The 23,109-nt window shown below is 37.9% G+C and overlaps 1 protein-coding gene and 2 long non-coding RNA genes across 5 annotated transcripts; 2 read left to right on the plus strand and 1 right to left on the minus strand.

The window, feature by feature from the left end:
* Nucleotides 1–580: 580 nt before the first annotated feature.
* Nucleotides 581–2,051, minus strand: LOC149502096 (uncharacterized). Its single transcript, XR_016323818.1, has 2 exons — nt 1,248–2,051; nt 581–1,066 (listed from the first exon to the last, which is right to left on the minus strand). It is a non-coding gene; the product is annotated as an uncharacterized LOC149502096 (long non-coding RNA).
* A 617-nt stretch (nt 2,052–2,668) lies between these two features.
* Nucleotides 2,669–3,713, plus strand: LOC149502097 (uncharacterized). Its single transcript, XR_016323819.1, has 2 exons — nt 2,669–2,884; nt 3,185–3,713. It is a non-coding gene; the product is annotated as an uncharacterized LOC149502097 (long non-coding RNA).
* Nucleotides 3,714–4,148: 435 nt separating this feature from the next.
* Nucleotides 4,149–23,109, plus strand: SA1 (stromal antigen). Of its 3 annotated transcripts, XM_089731153.1 has the most exons (21): nt 4,149–4,820; nt 5,188–5,358; nt 5,622–5,826; nt 6,362–6,587; nt 7,371–7,494; nt 7,980–8,158; nt 8,337–8,565; nt 9,021–9,152; nt 9,733–9,852; nt 10,114–10,272; nt 10,719–10,931; nt 11,499–11,663; nt 12,244–12,441; nt 12,907–13,075; nt 17,220–17,350; nt 17,869–18,039; nt 18,806–19,009; nt 19,605–19,749; nt 20,284–20,341; nt 21,821–22,081; nt 23,058–23,109. In XM_089731153.1, the coding sequence occupies exons 1-21, from the start codon at nt 4,338–4,340 to the stop codon at nt 23,092–23,094; spliced, it is 3,780 nt and encodes a 1,259-aa protein (XP_089587279.1). In that variant the 5' UTR covers nt 4,149–4,337; the 3' UTR covers nt 23,095–23,109. The 3 variants fall into 3 exon arrangements, with proteins under 3 accessions (XP_089587279.1, XP_028030493.2, XP_028030494.2); XM_028174692.2 differs by lacking the exons at nt 21,821–22,081; nt 23,058–23,109 and having other exon boundaries at nt 20,284–21,130; XM_028174693.2 differs by lacking the exons at nt 21,821–22,081; nt 23,058–23,109 and having other exon boundaries at nt 17,229–17,350; nt 20,284–21,130.

Below are 23,109 nucleotides of genomic sequence, written 5' to 3' on the forward strand. Positions count from 1 at the left end.
GTGTCTAATTTTGTTGTAACATGGATAAATTTTGTCAGTGATATCTAGAGCCTAATTGACATTTGGCCTAGCCGCAGCTTAGTAAATTATTATATGCCTAATTGTTTTAGAACACATTATCCCTCCACAAGGGTGATTATAGATGGGACTGAAATAGGCATACAGAAGCCTAGTCAACCTGATGCTCAAAAAGCGTCATTTAGTTCTTATAAACATAAAAATACCATGAAAATTTTGGTAGGAGCTTCACCAGGGGGATTATTATCATATGTTTCAAACGGCTACGCTGGTTCTGCAAGTGATCGATAGATAGTAGAACGAAGTAAGCTGCTGCAGATTTGTGATTCTGGAGATAGTATTATGGTAGACAGAGGTTTTAATGTACAGGATCTGTTTGTCCCTATAGGAATTAATATAAATATCCCATCTTTTTTAAAAGGTAAATAACAAATCCCAGGTGTTCAGTTAAAGATAAAAAATTAGCTAGTCAGAGGGTTCACATAGAACGATTAATTTCATATGTGTAATGTTATTTAATTTTAGAGAAGGAATTGTCAATAAAAATAATTAAAAATATTCCTGATTTTTTATTTCGACAAGTGTGTATAGTTATAATACAGATATTTTTCATACAATGCTTTGAAAATATTTTCATAAAAGATATCTAATTTATTTAAAATAAATTAGATGTCTTTTTTAACATAAATCACTTTGATGTCCTTGTAGGTGTAAATGACCAAGTTGCAGTATGTTTTGCCTGAGCAGTATAACTGTCCTTGGATTTGATAATAATATGGGCAGGTTTTTTTTGGGGACAATATCCCGTTACATGAGTAAGGCACCGTTGTTATATTTATTTCATGTTTTCTGCAAGCGTATGGACATTTCACTTCAATTATAGTTTCTTCGCCCAACACACCATCAGGAGATGCAGCAAGATATGGGCGCTCTTGGCTAATGAAAATGCCACATGGCTCCACTAGCAAATCATATATATTAGCATACTTTGCTAGAGCAATTTTTTCATTTTGTTTCATAATTAAAATTTTGGTCATATAGCTCTAATCTGAAAAAAGTAAAATAATACATTAGTTGGTAGGTAATGTGTGTAATATGAGCAAATCTTTTTGCACATGCTACAAGGAATAAAGTTCCTAAGGTACGCAATTTAATATTATTATTATAATAACTACCGGAAATAGTTTGAGAGAAGTTTTCTAAGTTAAAATAAAACATCAACATTGTACCTTTCCACAAAATCCACTTTTTTCCTCGTAAAGATGCACCACGTTTTCTCAACTCCTCCTTTAAATCTTTAACTATCCAGTTGGAATACATGTTGTAAAACTGTTTAGCACTACTTAGAAAGTAATAAGAACCGTATCAAAGTCACAAAATGCCGAAATATCACGAACGACACAAAATGGCGGCTCTCTGTGACAAGGGAACAAGCTACGCTGGCGACATCTGAGAAAAGCTTTAACCGGCCAACCCCATTTTTATGGGATTTTATGACCTGTAAGCTAAGACTTAAGTCATGTCTTCTTTTTATTTACATTCTTATTTTTGTGAAAAATGATAATATGGAGTGAAAAAAAATGAAATTAAGATGATTAATATGAGACATTTATCAACTGGGATGAAATTAAATGAAATGAGATGATATGGGACGAAATATAATCTTAGTAAAATGGTGGTCATTTACTGAGATTTTTTCAGTGGAATTTTTGGAGGATTCCGAGAAGCTACGTCCCAGCGACTTTGTTTCATTTTCCCACATTTGTGCACTTTCACAGATATTAACCAGTTAATAAACCACCGTAATTATATACACATTTAAGTCTGAAGAAACACTAAATAGACAAATAAAACAAATCACACAACTTCACTCCTCGTGTTTCCGCCAAAAAATTAATAAATTTAATAATGCCATGACTGCCCATTGACTGCCAGTTTTGAAAATAAAATTCCATCAATTAATTTAAGTGTATCATATTATATGAGTATTCTTTGAAGGAGACGATTATATTCAAATCAATCTGTATTGACATATCAATTACATTTTTTTATCCAAATGCACAGATTGCCACCTTTGATAATAGACGACTCATATGATTCCATCCATTGTCAAATGGCCATAGAGTTAGTAGGTACTACAAGAACTCCATGCAAATGAGCATTTCTCAAAAATTTTGACCGTAATTTTAAAAATCATCTTAAAATATAATATGAATATTTAGGACATATTATGTTAAATACAGCAAGCTAAATCTAGACAGATTCTTAATTCCCGATTGGTTTTGTGTTTTAAAAAAGTTTTACACAAAAAAACAGTAACATATTAGTCAAGGATGAAATAAAAGTTCTTATTTTAATACTTGGAAATGATTGAAAACCCTAAAGAAAGACGCAGACTGTATTATAAATTTATGTTTTTCTATTAGATCATAGATTTATGCCATATAACCTTTTATGACTTGGTACCGAGATCTTTAAGCCGTGTCTTATGTTTACTTTTTTTAATCTATTATTATATAATCTATTCTTAATTAAGACAAACTTAAACTAACTTTAAATTAGCATATTTTTTATAAATATCTGTTTCGCTCGCATTTCTCCTAAAATATCCAATGAATTCAATAGTGAAAAATCTACCGATTGTAATGCTACGGACTTCGATCAACAATAGTAACTAGATACACGGTCGGTGCAGAAAATCCGTCTCGTCAAATAACAGCTCACTTGAAATGTGAGCTGTTATTTTGTTTAGTTCACTTCAAACACAGCCAATGTCAACCCGTCTCACAATGCCGCAGTGTGTATTCAAAAATTGCAAAAATAATGCTCGAAAAAGCAATTTAACGGCTGAAGTATCTTACTTTCAGTAAGTACATGAAGTATAAACTATATTTTATTTAGGCTTTAAACTAATAAATAATATTAAATTTTGAACAAAATTACCGATTTTTAGCCACTGCTACAAATGTTGGCCAAGGCTCGGCCAACACATGGACAAACGTTTGTTTAACAGAACAGTAAACGCACGGAGTAGATTAGTGTTTTAATAATTTTTTTAAATTTGTTAGATGTACTTCAAAATTAGTTGGTTAAAATTGGTTAATGCTGCTTTTGTGTCTGTTTTTTGGACTCTCATTAGATACTTAGCTTTCCTTTTTTATTTTAGCTTTCCTAGCAATCACATGTGCAGAATGGATCTCGATTGTCGCCAGAGAAACAAGAGATGACTTTTATAAGCCAGCTAAGATCTCCGCTCATTGACACTGGACATCTTTTTCTTCCGTGCTCACGGCTACTGAAACGTGGCTGAAACATTGTAATAAAAATACCGCGCTTGAAACCGTTTAAACGTTGTTTTATTATGTGCACTGGTCGCGAAAACTTAAAAATATACTATAAAAATATATATTATACAAAAACGCAACGCTAATAAAATAATAAATAATGTATAGATACTAACAAACATAAATTTCCAAAACATAAAAAGTAAACAACTAAACTTTTGCTTTTATTCATTAATAAATTATTTTAGTGTTCAACGCGACTCCCTTACCTCCTGTAGTAAACAGAAATCGAAGATTTCAAGAAGCAAAAATAAATAAAACAAAACGATGTTAGTTCTCAGAGCAATAAAAAGAAAAAGTACTTTATTTGTTGTCGCTTAAGGTTGACTTAACATTAAAAATTGTTTAACATATGTTTTTTTATTTGTAAGTGACAGGATTAATTTATTACTTTGCTCATTTTATGTGACGAATGATCGTAAGTATTAGATAATGTTTTGGAGATTTGTGACCTTATTACAAAGTACCATAGTTGTAATTAGTTTGAACTTAAAACTGTTTTAAAACTTTTTTCTCCGTTTGTTAGTAAACGAATGTAGCTATAGGTGTATATTCACGCGGACAGCTTTTGCTTTAATTTTGTACGTGTCCCTTTATCTAGTTACTATTGATGATCGAAGGCTACGGAGCTCTAAATCTAATACCTAATATGAGAGCGCCATTCATAATCTATGGTTGAACAGACAAGCCTGGATGGGCTTAGATCCCCTTGCCTTTCCTAATAAGGAAAAATTGTATCAACAAAATCTATGGTTGTTGTGTTTGCCCTGCGTCGCTTTTGTCGTTTATTGATCGATAGTTTTTGTTCCCTCTCTTTTACTGGTGTCTTGGTTGTACTGCTTCAAAATTCTATAAAATCGAATTATACAACAAACAACGGAATTTGGTTTTTTTTAGTGTCCAAAATACTCATGTGAGAAAAAGTGTGGTGATAGCTTAGTTTTTAGTTTTTTTTTAGAAGTAAATCGATTTAAGATGCATCGTCGAGGCGGGAAACGTATACGGATGGACGATCCTCCACCGGAGTATGTAAATCCTATGACTCCGGCTACTCCTATGACGGACTATGGTGGACAATCTGTCCATGAACCTGAAACGCCTAATGTGAACTATAGTGGCTTTAATACTGGTGCAGTGGCTAACTCGACGGCAGTGGAAGCGCCACGAGAGGAAGCTGAAGAATCGCATCACGAGGAAGAGGAACCGAGGTCTCCATCTCCGACCCCCAAGCGGGTGACTCGAAGTCGAGGTAGACGCGCAGATGGTGGTTATGTGGGGCGATTGGCGGAGTCTCCGCCGCCACCGCCTATACGACGTCGAGGCCGCGGTGTCCGTGGTCGTGGCAGAGGACGAGGTGCCGCTCCACCTCCAGCATATTCTCCACCCCCGGTGCTCCTGCCTGGAGATGATGAAAACAGTTTATATAATATTTTGAGGTTCAACAAGACCGCAATAAACGTAAGGCCATTCATTTAAAATGAAGAGGACATGTATTATAATTTTTAATTATATTTAATTTTAAGTATTAAAAAAATATTATTAATTATTATGCATACGCTTTGCCTAAATTGTATCTTATGACTGAAACATTCACATATAAATTAACATTAAATGTCATATAAAAACACATTAGTTGAGTGGTAAAAATGTAGTACCTACCACTTTTTTTTTTTACAATAGTGGTATTATCATAGTATCAGAAGAGTTAGCTCAGTAAGCCAATTTTTTTAATTTGTTGGTTTTTGCATATATCGTTGTTAATTTTTTGTTAATTTCATTTATAATAAGAGAAGATTGTTATGAATCTACTTCGTTTCTTAAACAGCAAGTAGTAGACAAATGGATAGAAGAGTACAAAACAAATCGTGAAGTGGCTTTAGTTCAACTGATGCAGTTCTTCATCAACTCTTCGGGTTGCAGAGGGAAGGTTTCTCCAGATATGGCACAGATGGATCACACACTCATAATAAAAAAAATGACACAGGAATTTGATGAGGTAACTGATGGAATGACAATTTTTTCACTCTGTTTTGTATTAAATTTAACCCTTAGATTAAAAAATAGGAGGCTTTTTAAGTCAGTTAACATTAATTTATATTATTTGTATTTACTCTTACTATTTTGTAGAATTTCAGATTATCCTAAAAAATTAAAGCCAACATGGCTTGGCTTGGCTAATTCCAGCATAAATTTTGTAAATTTGCTTTGTTTTCATATCATTGTGCAAATAAATAAAGTACATAATCTTTATTTCATCAGGAAAGTGGTGAATATCCTCTGATAATGACTGGTCAAACCTGGAAAAAGTTCCGTTCCAACTTTTGTGAGTTCATTCAGACCCTGGTAAAGATGTGCCAATACTCCATCATCTATGATCAATATTTAATGGACAATATAATTTCATTACTCACTGGGCTGTCTGACTCACAAGTACGAGCTTTCCGTCACACTGCAACATTAGCTGGTGAGATCCTTGTACAATTAATTGAGATTGTTTAAAAAAACACCTTTTGAGTTAAAAAGTGACAATATTTTGTTGTCAGTTAAATCTACTCTTATAGTTAAATCTTACTTTTTTGTTGTAAGTATATTAGAGTTTTTGTGGGCATACAATTAAGGTGTTGATCACCTTTACTACAAAATCTACTACACTAATACTGTAATTCAATTGTATCAAAAAACCACACTTTGCATTCAGTAATTTATTAGGTTTTAGTCTTGTCATAATTTTGAATTTTTATTGTCAAAACTACAGAATGTAAACAGTTTGCTTTTTGTTACATGAAACAGTGAATGGATGCAAATCAGTGAGCTCATGGCTTATTTAAATTTGTATTAAATGATCACAACAAATCATAGACACTTCATTTTACCTTTCGTATTGGAATGCATGATAATTTACATGACAGAAATGGGGAAGGCAATACCCATGCTCAAATTTGTTATTGTATTACACACGATTGATTGATGAAAATTTACATAGATATTGTTTTCCACAGTAATGAAGCTAATGACCGCTCTTGTTGATGTGGCGTTATTAACTAGTGTAAATTGTGACAACTGTCTTCGGCAATATGAAGCAGAAAGATTGAAGGCACGTGATAAGCGGGCCACTGAACGCCTTGAAGTACTGGTTGCTAAACGTCAAGAACTAGAGGAGAACATGGAGGAGATTAAGAATATGCTGTCTTATATGTTTAAATCTGTGTTTGTCCATCGATACAGGTTAGTTATTGACTTATATGAGAGTGTTAATCAAACCCTTTTTTTCCCTTTACTTGAATGTAACACCTAAGAACCCTTTGTTGACACAACTCACACTCTTTGTATCATCAAACAAAAAAGAAATAATCCTTTATGGGATTTAATATGAAAAACTTGACCTTAATCATTGGAAAAAAAAATTCAAGTCAGTAATATTTCTGTGTATGAAAATTTGGGGAGGTTTACGACGAAAGGAAAGTCTTCCACTGTGCTGGTGATATTTGCTTGTAGATCGACGGTCCAAATGTTGTTCAGAACTTGTATATATGCAAGCTTATCTCGAAAATGTTGTAAGCGAGATTGAGGCATCTGTCAAATATCTTGCGTTGTATGATGGCTACCTGCCACGAAAATAATGAAATAAAAATCCAAGGTTAAAAAAAAGTCTGAGGTTAAAGATATTTTACTAGTAAGAAATATTACATGATCTTCATAGTCTTCTACATCCCTCTACATCATAAATCTTTCAAATGTAGTGTTTTATACTGGAAACAAGCTTTGCAGTCATTGTTTGTGATGAGACCTCTGGATCAAATATGCAAGAATTGTTTTCACAGCTACACTTAATATTTCCTACATAATAAATGGTAACAACTAATTTCAAGTTATTTTAAAGCATTAATGCAAATTGTAAATTGAGAAAAACTTTTGTAGCTTAAAAATATCTACCTGTCTTCCGCTAGAACCACTCATAAGGTTTAAATGAAATTCTGAGCAAGAAAATTTAAATAATGTTATTTGCAGGGACACTTTGCCAGATATAAGAGCCATAACTATGTCTGAAATTGGCATTTGGATGGAGAAATTTCCAGCTCATTTCCTTGATGATCTTTATTTAAAATATATTGGATGGACTCTTCATGATAAGGTAAGTTCAATGGTCATGGAAGAAAATAAAGAGAAGGTGTAAAGTATTCCAAGTTCATATTATAAAATATGTAAAAGAATGACAACATAACAGCATAATTGTGTTTGAAAAAAAAAAGGGTGCGTGTACTTATGTACGCGCGTAAGAAGTTATACTTTATTATTCCTAAATATTTTTTTATTTATTTAAAATTTAATCAATTTGAAAAAAAATCGATTAAACAACATCCTCAAACACGCATATTGGAAATCCCTTTTCTTGACATCGTATAAATTCGGTAATTTTCGGTACGGTTCGGAAAGTTCACCTGCGGCTATATTCAGACTCGCCAAGTTACGTCGGTCGCATTGTAACGAGCGATTTAGTGGGCAACTTCATTCTGTTAATTTTGCGTCATGGTGCGCGCGCATCGTAAAATTTCACTCTCATCAATTTTTCATAACGCGCCTAAAGAAGTATAACGTCAAAATATACTTAATTAACAGGTGGGTGAAGTGCGTCTTCGCTGTCTGCAAGCCCTACAACCTCTATATGAATGTGAGGAGTTGAAGGGTAAACTGGAACTCTTCACGTCTAAATTCAAAGATCGGATAGTTTCTATGACCCTCGATAAGGAAACTGATGTGGCCGTGCATGCTGTGAAGTTGGTTATAGCTATTCTCAAGTAAGTGAATTTGTATCTTGGGGCAATCTTTTTCATTTGTCTATTACTTAACTGCTAATTATCAATGAAATAAATTAAAATTTTATAGGATCCTAATGTACATGAGACTTGCATATATAAAAAGGAAATTTGATGTTGTTTACACGAATAATAGTCATAAAGATATGATGTGATGTAGGATGCACCCGGACGTGCTGACGGACAAGGACTGCGAGAACGTGTACGAACTGGTGTACTCGTCGTGGCGCGGCGTGGCGGCGGCGGCCGGAGAGTTCCTCAACGTGCGGCTGTTCCGCGCCGACCCCGCCGCGCCCGCGCCCCCCGTGCTGCGCTCGCGCCGCGGCAAGCTGCGCCTGCCCAGCACGCCGCTCGTGCGGGACCTCGTGCAGTTCTTCATAGAGTCCGAGGTACGTGCCCGCGTAGCGTGACGGGGCAGGACGGGGCGGGACGGGACGCGATACCCAGCAATGACAAATATAAGATTTTACTGATTGGCTTTCAAACAAATATATTTAAAACATGCAATAACATTATTTTCTTTTTTCTTTTTCTTAAATTCTTCTCAGATAAGTCTAGATATGAAAAATTTTAGAATAATATAAAGCTAGAAAGCTAAAATTTATCAAAAATTTTAATTTCAGAAATATTAGTCTATAAATATGTGTATGTGTACATCCTCATATCGTGGCTTAAATATAAATTGATTATTTCAGGGTGTGGAGGGTTTTTCTTCACTTCCTTTTTCTTCACCATCTAGTCTTTGTAAATATTGTATTTACAATATTGACTAGCTCTTTCAAAATATATTGTATTGTTTTTAATCATAACAATTAAAAATAGGAAATGTGTATTATAATTACAGTTGCATGAACATGGTGCTTATTTAGTGGATTCATTGATTGAATCAAATCCCATGATGAAGGATTGGGAGTGTATGACTGACCTACTGCTCGAGGAAGCTGGTCCTGGGGAAGAAGCACTGGATAATAGACAGGTAAATTAATACAATTTCTATTTGTATGTTAAACATAGACATAGATTTCAGAATTTAAATGTAAAAGTAAGTAATAAATAGTAGATAGTAGAAAGTAATAAAGTGTAATTGTAAAAGAAATTGATGTAAAGGGCAGCTTAAGGAGTTATTGGAGAATGGACAAAGCAGTCTTACAGAGTATTATACTGGCTACTGCGACCCCTTACTGGTATTTACTGTAGGTGTAGTAGAGCGTATTGTCAGTACATGGTAGCAATACAGTGAAGAAAGCTTTATAAATACAGCTTCTACATATTGTATATGTCAGGCTTTAAATTCAGTTATATCGTTATTTTAAAAATAATTCTTACTTATTATGTTATATTATGTGTAAGGTTGGACAGTTTTTTTTTTTTATTACCCTATAGTCAGACGTGCATACGGCCCACCTGATGGTGAGTGGTTATTGTCGCTCATGGACGTCAGCAATGCCAGGGGAAAAACCAAGCCGCTGCCTACCGTTTAAAATGATTATTATTATTATGATCTCCCAACCTCGTCGTTGCAATAAGACCACGGATGACAACAAGCTATATGGCAGGAGTCGTCGCTGATCGAGCTGCTGGTGTGCTGCGTGCGGCAGGCGTCCACCGGGGAGCCGCCCGTGGGCCGCCAGCCCTCGCGCAAGCAGCACGTCGCGCTCTCCAAGGATCAGGCCAAGGTTACTTACTCTTCGTCTGCCCCGCACCCACTTGTTCACAAACAGTCAACATGTATACAAGACTAACCAAAACCCTCTATACAAGAATGTATACAAGGCCTTGATTTTAATTTTATCACCAGTATTAAAAGGGGGTGTTATTAAATTTCTGTAATGTGGTTTTACATCACATTGAAAGCTTTTACAGCACATTGAAAGCTTTTACAGAAATTATATGGTTAGCTAAATACAACGTGTGGTTTTTATATAACAAATTGACAGGTTGTAAGCGACGACCGAGCTAAAATGACAGCACACTTCATTGTGACCCTGCCGGCCCTGCTGGACAAGTTCGGTGCGGACCCGGAGAAGCTCACCAACCTGGTCTCCATCCCGCAGTACTTCGACCTGGAGATCTACACGACGCAACGGCAGGAAGGGGTCAGTATCCATCAGCTATGACGCGTACATAGATCAAGACCTCGTTGTCGTAGCCTATTCGTTGTCTATTTCTGCCGTGAAGCAGTAATGCATTTCGGTTTGAAGGGTGGGGCAGCCGTTGTAACTATACTGAGACCTTATAACTCGTATATTATGTTGGGTGGTGGCATTTACATTGTAGATGCCTATGGGCTTTAGTAACTACTTAACACCAGGTGTGAGCTGGTCCTCCAAAAAACCTACAAATTTCGAATCCCTTCAATCGCAATTTAGTTCTTATAATCAATATAAGAAATATAAACATAGATTTTTCGATTACAGTATTCTATTTCAGATGTTAGTAAAAAAATTTTTAGGTCATAATTATTGAGCACTATATGGTTTTGGTAATCGCAAACTGCCGAAGTTCCTTCGCGCTTTATTAAATTATAATTGTATATCTGCAGAACCTAACCCTGCTGCTGAACAAGCTGCGCGACATCGTGAGCGTGCAGACGGAGGCGGAGGTGCTGGAGACGTGCGGGCGCACGCTGGAGTTCCTGTGCAGCGAGGGCTGCTCCGTGTACACGCGCTGCAACGTCGCGCGCGCCACCATCACCGACGCCTGCGTCAACCGCTACAAGGAGGCCATCGACGACTACAGGAGCCTCATCGAAGGGGTCATTGCTATTATTATTATTAATATAAAAAAAAATACATGTGTGCAATTCACAAGTGGTAGAAGTGAAACCTTCAAAAATTTAAATACAATTATACTAAATGTCTAAGTATATGTAAAATTTTGTCACAGTATAAAACAAAGTCGCTTTCTCTGTCCCTATATCCCTATGTATGCTTATATCTTTAAAACTACGCAACGGATTTTGATGCGGTTTTTTTAATAGATAGTGATTGAAGAGGAATGTTTATATGTATAATAACATCCATTAAATGGTGGAGAAATCAATAATAAATTACAGCTTCCGAAGCGAAGCGAAAGCGGGTCGCTAGTAAAATAATAAACACATACAAGTAGCATTGATTACGGGATATGATTTTCACAAAAAAAAAAAAAACAATTATGTGATTTCTAACATCACACAACACATCGTGGAAGACAGTCATGTTTGTCATAACACGTTTTGTGTGTGCTCACGTCCAACCGCCTTGCTCAATTCTGCCGCGCAATAATCACTGGTTCATTAACTATGTTGTTTTTCAAGAAGATAATTTTTTATCATGAACAGGGTGAAACACCAGATGCGGATGAAGTGTTCAACGTGATAAATTCCCTGCGGAAAGTTTCCATAATGTATATGTGTCACAATCTGAACGACACCAATATCTGGGACTCGCTGTTCGAAGACCTACCCAAGTGCTTGAAGCAGAACGAAACGCAAATGCCGTCACAGGTACTTCGTTTTGAATAGATATATTCCGGCATCTCCTGCCCATTTCTCAACAAAATTCATTGATTTATTGGAAGAACATTTCTTTTAATTCACAACTAGTATATTCTCGTGTCATTATAACACTCAAAGATTTTTATAATAACTAGTGGACCCCCGGTAGTCGACATTCGACCATAATTAATTGAAATTATAAGTTTATACACTGTTATGATTCTATTGTCAAAGACATTTTATTTTTTTATACCTCTATAATGACAGATTTCGCCTAAACTACACCTTAGACTAATATTAATAAAGACAAATTATAATTTATTCTCAATTTGACCACAGACTATAAGTAATAAGAAAAGTTTGATAATAAACAAATGTATGTTAGCGTGTGTAATGTTTTTAAATGATTTAATGTAATTTTTATGCATAATTTAAAAAAATATTAGTATTCTACACTCCTTGTCTATATTCTCTATAAGTGTGAGGAATTTCATACTCCTCTGTCCGCGCAATTTTCGTTAAAAGGGGTACAAAGTTTTTGCTTCACGTGTTAATATATAGATTATGCAAATTGATAACCTTCCGGCAGGCCCTGGTGTACGTGGTGCGCGCGCTGTTCTACTCCGTGCTGTGGTCGCTGCACGCGCTGGAGGAGCGCGCGGGGGGTGCGGGGGGCGGCGCGGGCGGCGCGGGGGGCGCGGCGGCGCTGCGGGACCGCCTGCGCGCCTACTGCGCTCTGTGCACGGACATCGTCGTCAACGGGACCACGCCGGAGCTCAAGGAGGAGGTAATAACTCGACAGACCATCAGTCGACGAGTACTTCAATACCACCTCACACAAAATGTTACTGAAAACTAATCTTTATTAGAAAACACATTTACACGTGATCAGTAAGGCTTTAAAGTGGATTTTGAGTGGTGCTTTTTTCTAAACTTTTCAAAAACAAGTTGAACGGTCGAAGAATCACTTGAACAATCGGTTCGTTCCTTGTCGTCTCGTTCGTGTCCGTCGTTTAGAAAGTCAAAAAATGTACTGCCTGCCGCTAGTCACGTACGCCCTCGTTCCATTTCTCTCTTTATTTTTGAATTCTTATCAAATATCTGTTTTAGTCTGTGTCTAGTCGTTGTAAGTCTTATGTCAAAGAGGTTGCACGCCACGACACAAGTAGATAATGTGTAGTGACTGCACTATATGTACTGCACCACTGCGGGTCACGCGTACGCAACTGACACCGTGGACTGTCCCCCGCAGGCCTACACGAGCATCTGCGACCTGCTGATATTCTTCGCGGAGCACCTGCACACGCTGCACCACCCCAACGAGCCGTCCATGAAGCAGCTGGTGTACCAGCCCGACAACGACCTGTGCGACTTGCTCAACGACTTCATACAGGAATTCGTGTTTGTACAACACAATTACGGTATGTATCAATTTTAATTCATTATTTCATTCATTATCACACATGTGTATAATAGATGTTTTTATGTTTAATTTCGTTAACCATTAGGTCCATTTTTCGAACGTTTAAATTCGTCGTCATCTGTGATTACAACTTAAAGTTTTCATTCATTCATTCATTCATTCATTCATTCATTCAATTCATTCGTTCATTAATTGGAAATCAAAAAGTAATACTTGCATAATTGCACATCTATTTTCTTAAAATTCTAAATGAAATTTATATTTGATCCGTCTCGTTAATCAATTGTACCATCAACATTGAATGGTTGTCGTATAATATAAATATGAAGAAGAATGATATGAATGTAAAAAATTAACGCAAATGTTGGCACTTCACTTGGCGTGTCCGTCAAATGTTTGTGGTATCCGATCGAAGCAAAATCAATTATACCTTAGAAAATAGTTTATTTTGTGCAAGTACTCAAAGTGAAGTGGCAGCATTAACGTGAAATAAACGTAAATAGAAACCGAGGGAGTTGTCTGTGCGTCCGCCGCCGGAAGTCGACGTGGCTTATGCACTGAAAACGGGACTTGTTTCACAATTGTCAGTATCAGTGTGCTTAGTGCGAGTTTTTTAACGTTCTCGATAGCGTAAAAGTTAAATGAAATTTGTATGCAATTGGAACAGCGCCCCTAGCGGCAAAGGTAGGCAACCGTTCCAACTCCATACAAATTTCCGTTAACTTTTACGCTATCGAGAACGTTAAAAAACTCGCACTAAGCACACCGAGTGTCGGTTCCGTCGGTGATGATAATAACGTGTCTAAACAATGTCTGTAATATTTAGTTAAATTTATTTAACTAATAGACGCGCCCCGTGGTTTCACTCGCGTTTTATTTGTATTTTGAATTAGTGGAACGCGTTCATTTTTCCCGGGATTAAAGAGTTGCTTGTGGTGTTCTGCTCTATTAATTATCAAATTATTTTTTGATCTGCTATGATCCGGCAAACACACTTTAGTCTTTGTTATAGTAATCATACCCGGCCTTTTTCGGGTTAGAATTTTGTAATATTACCTAATTCTATTTTTTCGTGATTAGTATAGATACTAATATATATTAGTATAAATTAATAAAATACATATTAAAGTCAGAAAAAATACGTGTTGAATAGAACTGTTGTCTAGGGCAGAGGTCGGCTAGCTTTTGAGTCGCAAAAGCCAAAAACTACAATTTACAAAATTTCAAAGTTTTTAAAGAGCCACAAAAAAATTCTTGCCAACAATAAATAGTAATTTTTTTTAATAAAAAATACTAATCTAGTTATTCATAAGAAAAAATATCTATTTATTCTTATATAAGTGTTAAGTGGTTACCGGAGCCCATAGACATCTACAACATGAATTCCACCATCCACCTTGAGATATGAGTTCTAAGGTTTCAGTATAGCAACTGCCTCACCCTTCTAAACGAAACGCATTACTGCTTCACGGCAGAAATAGGCAGGTCCTACCATCAGTAAGAACCAAGGTTATGAATCAAGTTTCAAAGCGGCGACCGTGAAACCTATGTTACGGTTTATTACATATCTGTTCTACACGTGATCAGAATATTTCCGTCTTGTATTAAGCGCTTATTACGCAATGTTGTCAGATGTTCATCGAAAATACTTGGGCTTTATTGTTTTTTTTTTGTTGTGGGTTTCAAGAGGTTTTGTTGTCTCTGGTCAATGATTTTTTTTTTTTTTTCGTATCTGTGTTCCAACCGAATATATCCGAACGAACGAAAATACGATCATTCACTTTTAATAATTAACATTATAGCTCATCACAAAAAGTTCATGGTCGCATTTACATTAGATTTTGAACCGTCACTACTAATTGTAATCAAAAGTGACAATGAGAAAAAATATGCATTATTACGGTTTGCAAACGATGCGAAGCGGTGGTCTATAGTGTCCAGTATTGAAGCCCAGGATGTCGGTTGTAAACATACGCATTTTCTTTAAGTACTTAATCCTGAAATTTTTCGAATGATAAATTAAGGAGAAATCCGAAAAAAATTAATATTGTTCATTGAGGTGTATAAAATGAATACGTATTGAATTGTTTTTTTTTTTAATTGAACATGCAATTATTTGACTTCGTTGGAATACTTTTAAATTTACCTGTATCCAATTTAAGATGCATTTGTAAAGGTAATTGATCTAAGGCTAAATCGAGTTTGTTGTTGAATCGATTTAGTCGAATCGGCTAGTCTGTGGCGGACACGTATTTAGTTTTATATATCTCGTGTACATTTACAATCGATATCCCACGCCGCGCGTCCTATCACGGTCCGGCGTTTGGCGCCAAAATTTCCAAACTATAGATTGTACTCTGCGATACCCGAGTTTTTTTTTATTACTTTTCACATTATGGAAACATGGATGCCCCACGCTCATTCTAGTTTTCAAGTTCAGTCCAGCGTACGATATTTATGCTCAGACTCAGAAATATGATTTATACATGGTCGTATATGATTCGAAGAGTTTTTCAAATTTGACGTCCCTCAAAATATTTACCTCTAAAAAAGAATGAACCGTCGAGTACATGTTTTTTGGGTTTTGGTCGTTTATTTTGGAGTAATACAAATTCGAACAGTTTCGACATTCGGTTAGTAGGTACAGTGGGGGGGGGGGGGGGTCTGGTATCGCTGCGGTACAAGCTGTAGTGGACGCTATGGGCCCCGGGCTAACGGTGCGGTATGTTTGGTTGCATGTGACGGTCCGCGGGCCGCGACTACTCCGGCGCCGGTAAGCGACATCCGTTCGCACTAGTTCACATTCCGACGGCGTATTTTACCTTAGTAATGACGCGACCCACCCACCATGGCCAGCATACGCTGCACGATCAGTTTGTCGCGATTATATTTCGAATGCTTATAAAGGAAATTGAAAATGTTGTTCCCAAATGTTGTGTCTGTTAAAATTGAGCTTTTTTGCAACGTCAATAAGGTTCCTTTTAGATAACGTTATCGAACTAGTAGAATGTGTGTCGATCGCGTGCCGGAGTCGGTGGTCGCCGCTGCGCGTATATAATGCATATTTTTCTCTGTAAGCGACGAGCGGACGCTTTCGTTTTTGTTGTAACAATATCACATCTAACATTACTAAGGGAAAATTTCGTCGTGCCCGCTTCATACGACTCAATTCTATACCGATTATTTTTAAATCACACAAACACAACCATTCGTTTCTAAGTTTTAATAAAACACTACGCGTGTAGTGACTAAATTTATTTTAGTCTGTTTATAAGAAAATTATTAAATGGTGACGAATAAAGAATTCTCTTCAAAAACGTTGTGAAACCACATTTACGTATTTTGTGTTCTGTGTAGGATTGAGTCTAGTTTTATTAACACGAAAAGTGTCAGATTATTTCTTAGCATGTTTTGTGGCAGTGATTTTGAATTTGTTTGCGTTTTATTATAAATTAACGTATTATTACTAATATTATTTTATCATTTCTACGGTTATGGTTTTTTTACGATACAGATAATCTAAAAAAAAAAATACACGAAACTTTCCGTATGTATGTTACTTTAAATTATATTTAATAAATGTTACAAATTGTGATCTTTAAGTTGTCATACTGTTTCTATGACTGATGCTCCGAATTTTTCTACTAATGAATATATCCTATCTTATAACTAAGTTCATAAAGCTTCTTTTTCTTTATACATATATTGTAGTTAGATGCATGAAATCGAGCCGTGTAATACGAGTGTTGCCAAATTAATAATTATTGCGTGCTCTGTGGTGACAACTCGAATTTTAGATTTACGTGATGTTTTCAATTGATTTCAAATTCATGTCGTTTGATGAAACTATGAGACGTTTACTTATGAAAAATACCACAATTTTTCGGAATGGTATTTTTGGTTTTTTAATTAGTTTTTTTCCCTTAAATAATAAAGGTTCTGTTTTACATTTCAGTAGTATATTAAAAATTGTTACAAGTTCATCTAGTTTAGCGATTATTATTATTATAAAAATAAATGAATCTCAAATCCTTAATATGTCATCAAATTGTAAAATAAAACGAAAAACATCACGTAACTTTGCTAATTTAAAAATATGCATTACCTACAACATAGCTAATAAAGTTCAATTTGAACTGTAGATGGTCAAGATGAGAGACGCATAGAGGAACTGCACAAGCGCCGCAACTTCCTGGCGGCCTACTGTAAGCTCATCGTGTACAACGTCGCGCCCATACGCCGCGCCGCTGACGTCTTCAAACATTACATCAAGGTACATCACACTACCTCACTCAGGTACACGACACTTCCTCACTCAAGTGCACGACGCTCCCTCACTCAAGTTCACGACATTCCCTCGCTTGAGTGCACGACCCTCACTCACTCAAGTGGACGACAATCACTCACTCAAGGGCACGACACTCACTCACTCACTCACTTAGGGGCATGACACTCCCTCGCTCAAGTGCACAACACTCCCTCAAGTACACGACGTTCCCTCCCTCAAGTGCACGACGCTCTCTCACTCAAATTCACGACACTCACACACTCAAGTGAACGACACTTCCTCACTCAAGGGAACGATATTCACTAACTCAAGTGGACGACACTGTCTTTCAAGCGCACGACACTGACTCACTCAAGGGACTACGCTCTCTCGCTCAAGTTCACGACACTCCATCATTCAAGTGGATGACACTTTTTCATTTAAAGACACGACACTGAGTCACTCAAGTGCACGACACTCCCTCGCTGGTACTGACCCTCGTCCTCGTCCTCTTATTTGCGCAGTGCTACAACGACTACGGCGACATAATCAAGGCGACGCTGAGCAAGGCGCGCGAGATCAACAAGCTGAACTGCGCGCTCACCATGGAGCTGGCCATGCAGGCGCTGTTCCGCGACCTGCTGCGGCGCCACGCCACCCCGCACCGGCAGCTGCCGGAGTTCCTCGAGCTCAAGGTGCCACACGCGTACAATTACATAAACTAGCGACCCGCTTCGGAAACTGTCATTTATTATTGATTTCTCCACTATGGATGTGATTATACATATAAACCTTCCTCTTCAATCACTCTATTAAAAAGAACCGCATCAAAATCCGTTGTGTTGTTTTAAAGATTTAATAAGCATACATAGGGACAGAGAAAGCGACTTTGTTTTGTACTATGTAGTGATGATGATAGGCAATAACCATATTCGATACGCAAAAAAAATATATTTATAGGTCTATTAAAATAATTTCAATCCTACAGCTCTAGATTCGTTAAAATAGAATTTTTTTCATGTATTTCAACTTTAAATTAGTCTACTGTGTAGTTCACGCATTGTCGCTTAGTCACGTTTGCCTTTTAAGCGTCGATATACACATCTAAGGAACTAATTTTAATATTTAAAAAATAAATATTGATGTCATATGGATGTATGATATAATATCGAAGTCGTCAGTGGCATTTATGTCACTTTATGCTATTCTTTAGGAAAGTGAATTCGTTTCCTCGGAATTCAACTGTGGCATGGAGCAGCTCGTGCTGCAACCGATGTCATTCATTTGTAAACTAAGTATAATATCTAGTGAACACAAACACAACCCTGGCGACTTTTGAGGACAAATACAGGTCAAACATATTCAATTGAAAATATTGACAAATAATAAAAAGCAAAAGTAATAATACCTATTGTTCGGCCGGTCGCTATACCGATGAGATACGACGAGCGTTCGTTCCAGGAGCTGGCGAAGCGTTTCTCCGTGATGTTCGGTCTGGACGCGGTGAAGAACCGCGAGGCGCTGACCGCGCTGCACCGCGCCGGCATCGCCTTCGCCGCGCTCGACCCCGCGCCGCACGCGCCGCCGCCCAACCTGCTGTTCCTCGAGCCGCTCGGGGAGTTCTCCAACAAGCTGCTGCGCCAGGACAAGCGACAGGTGCTCAAGGTCAGGCCCAATTTTTATTATTATTTTTATTGCCTTTGTAGGCAGACGAGCATACGGCCCACCTGACGGTAAGTAGTCGCCGTCGCTCATGGACGTCAGCAATGCCAGGGGCAGAGTCAAGCCGCTGCCTACCGTAAAGTACTCTCCACAAGTCTCGTTTGAAGAAGGACATGTCATAGCGCTCGGAAAACACCGTGGAGGGGAGCTCATTCCAAAGCCGGTTGGTACGTGGCAAAAAAGATCTCTGGAAACGCACTGTCGATGAACGCAGTGGCTCCAGATAATATGGATGAACTCTGCTCCGATGGCGGGAGGTGCGATGATAAAAAGGAGATGAGTGGATCATCTTGAATAATTCTTAATATTTTTTTATTATTATTACTTACATGGGTTGACAAGCTCACAGCCCATCTGGTGTTAAGTGGTTACTGGAGCCCATAGACATCTACAACGTAGATGCGTCACCCAAGTTGAGATATAAGTTCTAAGGTCTCAGTATAGTTACAACGGCTGCCCCGCCCTTCGAACCGAAACGCATTACTGCTTCACAGCAGAAGTAGGCAGGGCAGTGGTACCTACCTTGTTCCGTGTGCAGTTCCTGGAGGCGCGCATCCCGCAAGGGCTGCAGTGGGGCGAGGAGTGGACGGCGCTGGCGGCCTACCGCAGCGCGCTGCTCACCGACGCGCCGGACGAGCGCCCGCCGCCCGTGCGCAGGCACTACTCGCGGAGGGGACGACACGGTATCCTCAACGCTCTTCGCCCTCATCACATCTATAATACTGAAAACTATTTTTTATCAATCACTAACTGACCCGGCAGACTTCGTAGTGCCGCAATCGATAAATAAAAGACCTAAACTTTTGTAGAAAATAAACTTAAAACAACTTTTTGCCTATTGCTCGTAACGCATATGAGATTAGACAGTGATGACTAAATAAAAAAAAATGAATAAATGAAATAATAAATAAATAAATATTATTATATTATATGGAATTATTTAATGAATAAATACTTATATGAAATTACTCTGACATATCCTCTAAATCACTTGATTCTAAACTCTCTGAACTTGATTCAGAATCATCTTGTAAGTTTATAATGATTTCGTCCATCATAGTATCAAATCTCACATCAGTAATGACAGCAAGCGCCCCCGCCCCTCCGATAATTGTTAATTGATATTATTTATGGTCCGGTCCATCAATTTCATAATATTAAACTAAAAGCTTTACTTTTTTTGTTCCCGTTTCAAATGTTGTATTTTGTTATTCCAGGTCAAAACGAAGACGAAGAAGGCGATGAGAACGCAGAATCGGACGGTGACCATCCAGGGTGAGACGAGACTCGACACTCGTAGTTAGAGTAGTAGTTGTAATCCTGTGTAAATTTGTTTTTAACGAACTGGGACTAGTATTACAGTACGATTTTGTGACGTCACGTTGATATTGTGTTGCCAGATCAACTATCGAATTCTACTATAAAGTGTTGCTATAGTTAGTATGAACGATTGACTGTGCTCTTGGCATCACAGCGTGCAGTGTTGCCCGCTTGTATGCGTGGGTTCCCATTATAACTGTTTCCATTTTCTTACTGGAAAATATTTCAATTTATTGCTTTTTTCAAGCGAACTTTAATTTTTTCAACGTCAGCGTGATAACACTGAATAGTTGTAATCAGAAACTAAGGACTAAAATAATATAGTTTTAAATGTGTACTGTAGGAACTTTGAATGGAATTATTGTGGTTTATGTTTCTATGTAATCTGAAGGATGTGAGCCAATTTTTATTAATGGTACGTATATGAAGTGTATCTTTTATAGAATGACGTCAATTGTGTGTACAAGTTGTGTAGTGTAACTTAGTTATTGTAGTTAGAGTTAATCGAAATTATGTTATAAAGTCGTTATTTTGAACAGTATTCATACAGATATAACAAGTGGTTTTTGTTGTTGTTGCCAGCACACATAAATGAATTGTGTAATGTTGTCTGTTTTAATAAATTATTTAGTAGGAAATAGAAAAAAAAGCCATATCTGTGTGTGAACTGTTTGAGGACTTGTTGCGTATTGAAATGTATCAACATATTATATTTTGATAATAATAAACGTATTTTGTAAATTGTTTTGGTATTTTAATTAATTATTAACTGGTTTGTTTGTTATTATTATTGGTCATAAAGTTGGAGTATTGTAGAATGTGTTGTGTCTTAACTGTGTCGGGTGTATAACAGTCAGGTTTAGTTCGTCGACACCCCCTGCCCCCGCCCCCCTCCCCGCCACATTCGATAGTTATTGTTACGATAACAAAGCGTTTTTACATACAACCGCTATTCACCCAATGAGCACTTCGCTCATAATTATTGACTCTACAAACAAAAACATTTCTTTTTAACTGACGCTCGCCAATAGCCACTAAATGATACAAAAGGAGAAAATTGTTCTTAACTGTTTTGTTTTTGGCTATTTATATAGATAATGGTCAATGAATTATTTTGTATTCTTTGGATGGTGGTCTAAACGTGCCGTGTGCACAGACCCTTCGGCTGCTCTATTGTCTTTACGATCCCTTTGTTTTTACACGATCATGCATCGTGGATCGGTCATTATCCTCGCCGAACCAGTTGCTTGCGACGAAAGGCTCGACGAGTAAATTAACCCAAAAACACAGCCCACTGAGTTTCTCGCCGGATCTTCTCAGTGGGTCGCGATTCCGATCCGGTGGTAGATTCTGAAATCGATCGCGAGCACGCGGTGAGTGCGTACGTAACATTCACACACACGTGCCGCATGCTTTGCTGAATATAACCCGCAGGAGCCGGCGGCGCGTCCGCCTGTCCGTCACCCGGCGCAGGGCCGCCCTCCCGAACAAGCGACGAGCCCCCCCTTCCCCGTCCACCCCTTCCTACACCATAGACACGACGTCCACCACCCCGTCCTCGGGGAACAGCAGACGGGCCGACACCGAACCAGTCAGCGGTCCCTCGGAGGAAACGCCGAGAAGAAAACGCAAGGGGACCGACGTGGAGAGTGTCTCCAAGAGGATCCGCACGCGCGGGGGCCAACTGACGCTCGGGTGAGTCTTTTTTTTTATTGCTTGGATGGGTGGACTAGCTCACGGCTGATGTTAAGAGGTTACTGGGGCCCACAGACATCTACAAAGCAAATGCCGGCACCCACCTTGAAATTTGAGTTCTAAGGTCTCACTTTTAACAGTACAACGGTTGCTCCGCCCTTAAAACCGAAGCGGATTCACGAGAGGTTTTTTTTATTTATTGCTTAGATGAGTGGATGAGCTCACATCTCACCTGGTGTTAAGTGGTTACTGGAGCCCATAGACATCTACGACGTAAATGCGCCACCTACCTTGAGATATAAGTTCTAAGGTCTCAGTATAGTTACAACGGCTGCCCCGCTCTTCAAACCGAAACGCATTACTGCTTCGCGGCAGAAGTAGGCGGGGTGGTGGTACCCACCCGCGTGGACTCACAAGAGGTCCTACCACCAGTAATTACGCAAATTATAATATTGCGGGTTTGATTTTTATTACACGATGTTATTCCTTCACCGTGGAAGACAATCGTGAACATTTGTTGAGTACGTATTTCATTAGAAAAATTAGTACCCGCCTGAGATTCGAACACCGGTGCATCGCTTAAGACGAATACACCGGACGTCTTATCCACGACGACTTCTTTGTAATTGAAGACACGAGTGGATGAAGGTGTTAAGTACAATTTTTAAGATTTTTGAGTTTTTACATTCAATGAAGGTGTTGTGTGCCTGTAGACCATATTAGACCTTAAAACCACGGGTTTAAAGGCTATTTTTAGAAATTACATGTGATGAAGGAGTTATGTACGAAGAAAAAATACAAGTACCTAACAAAAGTTTAAGCCCGTTTTCTCAAAATTAACAAATTGTATCATATCCCCCTCATCACCTCATATCTTCAATTATTAGGCTTCCAATGATTAGGTAGGGAAAAACAACTTCGTTCTTATATATGTTGTACGTGTGGTGAACTTTATAATATGTACATATCTTTGCAGGAGCGTCGGAAGCGGGTCAACGACGCCGACATCTTAAATAATTTTTTTATAT

Source organism: Bombyx mandarina, chromosome 11, assembly GCF_030267445.1.
Source record: "Bombyx mandarina strain Sakado chromosome 11, ASM3026744v2".
NCBI lineage: Eukaryota > Metazoa > Arthropoda > Insecta > Lepidoptera > Bombycidae > Bombyx > Bombyx mandarina.

Excerpts from the sequence above, each read along its gene's own strand:
- SA1 (XM_089731153.1), top strand. The coding sequence starts at position 4,338 with ATGCATCGTCGAGGCGGGAAACGTATACGGATGGACGATCCTCCACCG. Across the intron at positions 7,495-7,979 it reads GATGGACTCTTCATGATAAG|GTGGGTGAAGTGCGTCTTCG; the intron begins GTAAGTTCAATG and ends CTTAATTAACAG. Across the intron at positions 17,351-17,868 it reads TCTTCAAACATTACATCAAG|TGCTACAACGACTACGGCGA; the intron begins GTACATCACACT and ends TTATTTGCGCAG.